This window comes from Gekko japonicus, unplaced genomic scaffold (genome assembly GCF_001447785.1).
Source record: "Gekko japonicus isolate JY-2015 unplaced genomic scaffold, Gekko_japonicus_V1.1 scaffold10, whole genome shotgun sequence".
Classification (NCBI taxonomy): Eukaryota; Metazoa; Chordata; class Lepidosauria; order Squamata; family Gekkonidae; genus Gekko; species Gekko japonicus.
The window spans coordinates 2,261,596-2,268,880 of record NW_015167526.1 but is presented as its reverse complement, the minus strand read 5'-3'; the positions used below and the strand labels follow the sequence as shown (position 1 = coordinate 2,268,880).

Here is a 7,285-nt window from a genome sequence, read left to right as displayed (position 1 = left end):
GCTCCGGAAGAGTTTACGGCTGGGGGCAGGACGCAAGGCCTTGCAGAGCCCTCTGGCCATTCCCAGGACCAGCAAAGTCAGAATAAATTATGCAGAATAGTAAAGAAGGACAGAATGAATTATGCAAAACCAGAGAAATTATGGACACCTGCATAATTCACAGATAGGGCTGGACTCAGCTCTTCTTAGTACAGGTTTTAGATTACCTTGACAAAAAACCGCAATTTTTTTGTGTGTTACACACAGCTCGGATCTAAATCTTCCCCTACCAATATCATTTCTGTCTGTGATTTCAGGAACATTCTGCCAGAAATGTTTAAGTATATTTTTATTACCCGGAAGAGCCAGCCCTGTCCGAAGACGTTTCCGTGGTCATGTGGCCGGGTCTTGAACTGCTGAACTACTGACCTTCCGGTCGGCAGTTTGGCATCTTAACCACTGAGCCACCACAGCCCTGGACTTGGGCTGCCATCCCATTCCCTCTAGGAATTGCCAAAACTCTTACATGTTACCAATATTTCCAGCAATTCCTGGAGAGGCATGACAGCGTGCCATTGCTTACAACCACTCCCCCCATGCCCACCTCATCGCCCACTGGTTGCCAGGTGAGGCCTGGCAACCGTAGGCTGGCCAGCATGGGTGGAGCCCCAGGTTTTAAATAAAAAGATGTCAGGGAAGAAAAGAGGCAGAGACCGAGAGGAAGAGGAAGAGGAAGGCAAGCTGGCTGGGAAAGGCGAAGAAGGCACAGGGGGAGGAAGGAAGGAAGGAAGGAAGGAAGGAAGGAAGGAAGGAAGGAAGGAAGGAAGGAAGGAGAACCTAGAGGAGGAGCCGTGGCCATGGGCAAGACAAGACAACCAGACCTGGTCAGACCTGGTGAACTGACCCACGGCAGAGGCACAGCTCAGACGACTAAGCTTTTAAAGGGTCAGAGCAAGCAGGTGAAGCCAACCGCACCTGTGTGAAGACTGGCTGGGATTTGGTTTGTGGCAACAAAGGGGACCTACTGAGACTGGGTGGGTCTCTGCCTACCATGAAAGAAACTTAAGTCATCCCACTGGTCCCCAGCTGGGCCACTGGTCCTTTCCACACTTGGATCTCATCCCTGGTTTTATCAGAGTTCAACTCGCAACACGATACCTTGCATTTATCCCTGGTTGTAACAGCATCTGTTTATCCCGAGACAAGCGTGGGGCAAAACCAGGGTGAACTCAATGTAACGTGAAAACCAAAAATACACCGAGATAATTACAGGGGTGAACTCGAGTGTAGTGTAGAATGTAAGTTTGGGGACAGGACTGAACCACGATTGAAGGTCTAGTGTGGAAAGGACCACTGTCAGACCCTGGTCCAGTTATACTCAACAACTCTCTCTTTGGCAGTGATAAGTTTATTAGAGTATATGCGAGATCCAGAAAGTCACTGCGTCAGAACTAAAGACTTGGCAGGCACAAGCTTAATATAGTAAATTCAAAGAAAAGCCCCTTCCCCTTCTCCAAGAACATGTCACACGCATACCACGCCTGGTGTTGCCATCCCAACCAAGAGAAAAATATATGGCTTGGTTATCTATATTCGAGGATGGCACAGAGAGACTCTCGACTCGCACCACCCCACTCCCCTAAGGAATCCTCCTGAATTCTCTGGAACCTGTTGTACATGCTGAAAGCTGGGCGATGTTCTTGGCTGTGCCATTATTCCCCAGAGGTCCAATCTGCATTAGTCCTTCCCACCGTTGTGCCAACAATCCCACATCATCTCACAAATTTCTGTCTGCATTTCATGCCACATCTGCTCTCCTATTGTTTCGTCTCATCATCAGCTGTCTGCATTGTTTTATTGCCATTTATTTATATTTATTTATTTATTAGGCTTCTATCCTTCTAGCCCTTCCACATAGGATCAGGGCGGCTAAGAAGAGGCAAAGGCCATACAGAACAATAAAACCAGGTAAAACAATCAAATTACATTTGACATTTAAAATCGGTGCTCACAACCAGGGCTCTAGTCGGGGGGGAGCTCTCAGGTACGGAGCTCCGGAAGAGAACCTCTAGGGGGCGGGGCGGTCACGTGGTGAAGCCCCGCCCCCTTCTTTACCCCGCCCTCTGCTTCGATCCTCATTCCGTTTGGGAATGAGGATGAAGCAGGAGGATAAGTAGCCGGGCCTTCTGACACACTTCCGGTGATGTCAGGGGGTGTGGCCTTCTGTCACTTCCGGTGATGTCAGGGGGCGTGGCATATGCAAATAAGTTATGCTAATGAGTTATGCTAATGAGCTCCGGCAGCTCTTTTTCTACAACAAGACCCCTGCTCACAACAATATATCATCCGAGACGGGGACTCCAATGCAATGTTTCAGGGAGCACTACTGTCTCTTCTTGATCGGTCTTCACTCTGTCCGTTCTCCATTCCCAAGGCCAGTTCACGTTGCCAAAATGGCAACGCGGTGGTGGTACAGTGACGGTGGCGGCTCCTACTCGAAAGCCTGGCGGAAGAGCTCCGTCTTGCAGGCCCTGCGGGACTGCACAAGGTCCCGCAGTGCCCTGATCTCCTCCGGGAGCTCGTTCCACCAGGTAAGAGCCGCCACCGAAAAAGCCCTGGCCCTGGTCGCAGCATATTTAACCTCTCTCGGGGCTGGGACAACCAGAAGATGTTTTGCCCCAGACCGCAGTGCCCTTGGGGGAACATATGGGGTTTAAAAAAGGTTTAAAAAAGCCATCAGCTCTGCTCCAAAATCACCCCCTATCCCCCCCCCACACGGCTTTTTAATACTGCAGGAACTCCATTCACAGCTCTCCCCCTATCTCATCTGACTTGGCCCCAAAGTTTGCCCCATGAGGTCAAAGCTGAAGGCAAGATGTGAATTAGCTCAGTACTTGTTCTGTGTACTATGCTCACCCAGCTCTCAATTATTATCCTTTTGTTTCAGACATGAAAAGAGAAAGCAGGGCAAGGTGCAGATGAAAGGCCTTATGGAATGCCCATCTAGAACATGTACAGGACATTGTGCAATGATCTGTGTCTGTTAAAGGTACCAAGCGTGAGGCGATACACGACTTTCCAGCATTGCCAGTCACAGATTACACAAAAGATGACTGTAGAAGAACACTTACCCTTAGAAAGTCCGCCATCTTGCCTGTAATATATGCCACAGTTCACCTCTGCAGCCGGAGAGATCTACCCTGCAGCTTTACAGAGGCCTTCTCATAACTGTATCCGTAAAACAAGGGCTCATTGGAAAAGGGTAAGAGTACGCTAGAGAGTTTTTACTCACAGGCACAGTTGAAAGGAGCCGTTGAAATTCATCTCTGGATACAGTTTGGCACTTGGTGATTAAGATACAAGATTCTCGGACAACAATCTTGAGAATGTAGTGCAAAAGTTCATCGTTTAGTCTTTAAAATGCAGGAGAGACATGGTAAAAATGAATAAAGTACAAGAAAACATATGGAAATTGCAGTGCACTAAACATTACAGTAGTGTAACATTGATTTGCATCTTTTTACTTACATAACTTTCATTGGCAGGATTCAAAGAACTGTGCAGTCAGTTCCATATGCCCAATGAGGCTCTGGGCTTATCTTAAATAGCAACCCTCTTTTCTCAAATTCTCACAAACCCCAAGAAATATGGAATTTCAAAAGCAGATTATGATATGGCATGGGGGTGTGTGTCTGCTGTTCAAATCCCACCAGTAGACACAAGTACTTGAAGGCATCTACATTTGCTCATTGTTTGGATCCTGACCTCACTGTGTACTTTCCTAGAAATCTCTTCTAGGCAAATGAACATAAATCCTAGCAGATGGCCCAATTCTCGTGCAAACGAAATTTCCGGCAAACTGGAATCTGTGCTGTTTATAATTTCTAAGGTTGGTGCTATTGCAAATAACTGCCATGCACCAGAAAGTTGCATGGAATGAAATTACACATTAACAATAATTTATGCCCTGAGATGACTTCAGGAAAATTGCTCTCTCACAGTTCCAAGCATCTCTTTGGTTCTTCTGGTATTTTTGAGAATGAGGATTCAATCTTTTTTTTTTTTTTTTTTTTAAGGAACCTGAAGGCAAACTGGCTGACTCCTTGGTCCATCCAGCAGTGTTCTGCTACCTTGTCTACCAATATTTTGACAATTACTTTTAAATGTCAATCGTTTGTCTTCATGGAGAATGGGTCTACTCATGAAGATCAGGCAAAGTCTTGACGGACTGCTCCCCTGGTGTACAAGATGCCACGTGCGAGTTACCTGTAATGCTCATCGTCTTCACTGCCAAATCTGTTGTTCTGAAGCTGCTCAGCTAAGTTAGTCATGATCACATCTCGAAGTTGGGCCAGCCCGCTATTCCGATCCCCTACAGTGGATAAATTGTGGGGCCACTGGTTATGCAAGCAAAGCTTGGGCTACACAGCCAGATTAATGTGCAAAGTATGCTGAGTAAAGTCAGTTCTCAGTTTCCATACGGACTTTCCTTCCAGCGTCATTGAAAGCTCTCTTACCTTCCGTTAAGACCAGCTTAAGCAAGTTATTAATTTCTACTTCTCCAGGATACAGGATATTTAGACCAGAGCTTAAGGGGGGAGAAATGGATAAAGAACGTTTAGTATTTGCTTACAGAAAATAAGAGGAAGGTATCTTTTAAAAAACACATATTATACTGCCAAGGCTTATAGATAATTTTATTTGGAGCCAAAAGAAAACTAGGACTGGGGGCTCCACAGCTGCATCTCAATTACTCAGCAGCATCACAATATGGAAATGTTTTTTACACATTTTAGGGAACAAGGTAAAACATGGCTCAATATAGAAGAATCCTATTGAAGCCAGTATTATTTTAGAAGAGATTATTTGGATGCAACATCAGCCTTGTCCTAAAGAAATATTAAATAATCCTCTTCTAACTGTTACTCTTAAATCTGGGATGAATGGCACTCTAAATTGGCTCCAGGCAACAGATTTCCTTTCCAGGTTGGAGAATAATCAGTCCACAAAGTTTAAACAATATATCAAAAAGGGTGTCAAAACAAAGCAAAGCAATTTGTTTGCATGCACACAAAATCTTATACCCAGAATTAAACTTTGTTGGTCATAAAAGTGCCACAGGATGCAAATTTTGTTCTGTTACTTCAGACCAACATAGCTACCTACTTGAATCTACAGAAATCTTTTTATAAGATATAAAACATTAGAACATCTCTGCTTCTACAATTAAAGGAATAAACAAGGGCACATTTTGTTCTCTCCACTGACTTGTTTGGTGCTGCTTCTCGCACTACAGGCAAGGGAATCTTCACCCAAAGAGTGATTAACACATGGAACTCACTGCCACAGGAAGTGGTGGCGGCTACAAGCATGGACGGCTTCAAAAGGGAATTAGATAAGCATGGAGCAGAGGTCCATCAGTGGCTATTAGCCACAAGGTATAGATAGGGGCTCTGGGGCAAGTGATGCTCTGTCTTCCTGGTGCTTGGGGGGGGGCAACAGTGGGAGGGCTTCTAATGTCCTGGCCCCACTGGTGGACCTCCTGATGGCACCTGGTATTTCTGGCCACTGTATGACACAGAGTGTTGGACTAGATGGGCCTTTGGCCTGATCCAACATTGGCGTCTCTTATGTTCTTATGTTCTAATCAGATTTATATTCAGAGTCATGTGTTTTAACTGATGCCTTGGCTTTTGGTATTTGTAGCAACATTTGTTACTCCTAAAACACTTAACAATCCTTAATGTTCACAACCACCACCCAGTGAGGTAGGTCACCCCTGTTTCAGAGAAGAAGATCTGAGGCTGAAGAGCTGAAACTGGACTGAGGCCATGCAGCGAGTCCATAGCTAAGGAGGAATTTTAGCTCAGGTCTCTCAACCTAAGCTTAAAATCCACCCCGTGGAGCAACACTGGCTGGTTCTGTTCTGCATATAATTACATTTACAACCCAGCTTTTTTCAGTGGAATTCAAGGGGGCATCATATGCAGAAGTTTCCAGGCCCGTGCCCAAATGGGAGACTGGACCCAGACGTGCTAAGATTCAGAAAACTGCTGCATTATGGGCCTCCCTTAAAAATGTTAACCTGAACAATGTGACAGGCATGCCTGCCCTCTATATAGCTTTGTGGTCGATCGTTAGTACAAATCACAGACTCCTCAGATTAATTCGAGTAATATGTATTACTTATCAGAACGCACCTGATGGCTAGACAGACCTCCTTCTGAATTTCAGAGCTGATCTGGTCTGCTGGTGCCATCAGTAACTGCCAAAGCAAGAGGCCAGATCGCCTCACAGTGTCGCGATTCTTCTCTGTTTGGGGGCTGAAGAAAAATTTAAAAACCACCTGCAAGACAATCGTTTGAGGAAAAATGCTCATGTTGGAAATGCCAGCTACAAATCAGCAATGATAAGTTACTCATTAAAAGAACACAGAGTGATTTGCATCCTGGGAGAACTGGGTTCAAGTCCCTATTTCTACTACAGAAGATCACTGGGTGATCTTGGGCCTATCACAGTCCACAAACACACACACACACACACACACACACATTTTTACCCTGACCTGCAGGGCTCGCCCTGGCTAGTATTTGGATGGGAGACCTCCAAGGGATACCAGGGCCATGACCAAGGTTTATAAGACTATGCATGGGATAGAGCAGGTAGAGAAAGAGGTACTTTCCTCCCTTTCTCACAATACAAGAACTCGTGGGCATTCCATGAAATTGCTAAGCAGTCGGGTTAGAACAGATAAAAGGAAGTACTTCTTCACCCAGAGAGTGATGAACACGTGGAATTCATTGCCACAGGAAGTGGTGGCGGCTACAAGCATGGACGGCTTCAAGAGGGAATTGGATAAACATATGGAGCAGAGGTCCATTAGTGGCTATTAGCCACAAGGTATAGATAGGAACTCTCAGGCTGGGGCAAGGGATGCTCTGTATCCTTGGTGCTTTTTTTGGGGGGGGGGGGCAACAGTGGGAGGGCTTCTAGTGTCCTGGCCCCACTGCTGGACCTCCTGATGGCACCTGGTATCTTTGGCTACTGTGTGACACAGAGTGTTGGACTAGATGGGCCATTGGCCTGATCCAACATTGGCTTCTCTGATGTCCTTATGCAGAGGTAGGCAATGGCAAAACCACCCTCTGAACTTCTCATGCCTTGAAAACCCCAGCGGAGTCACCATAAGTCAGCTGTGATCTGACGGCACTTTTCACCAGCACCGCCAGACAGGTTTAGGGGAGATGGGTTTCCCTGTGGTGTATGAGTAGTGGTCACTGTTGGAAACAAGACACTGGAAAAGGAG

General features: G+C 46.0%; 1 protein-coding gene across 1 annotated transcript in view; it reads right to left on the bottom strand.

Moving 5' to 3' along the window:
• Positions 1–7,285, bottom strand: part of HECTD4 (HECT domain containing E3 ubiquitin protein ligase 4) — a 127,703-nt gene that overhangs the window by 88,098 nt on the left and 32,320 nt on the right. Inside the window, 4 exon segments of the mRNA XM_015413276.1 lie at positions 3,272–3,392; positions 4,246–4,351; positions 4,497–4,567; positions 6,180–6,325. Coding sequence (XP_015268762.1) covers positions 3,272–3,392; positions 4,246–4,351; positions 4,497–4,567; positions 6,180–6,325 — 444 coding nt within the window.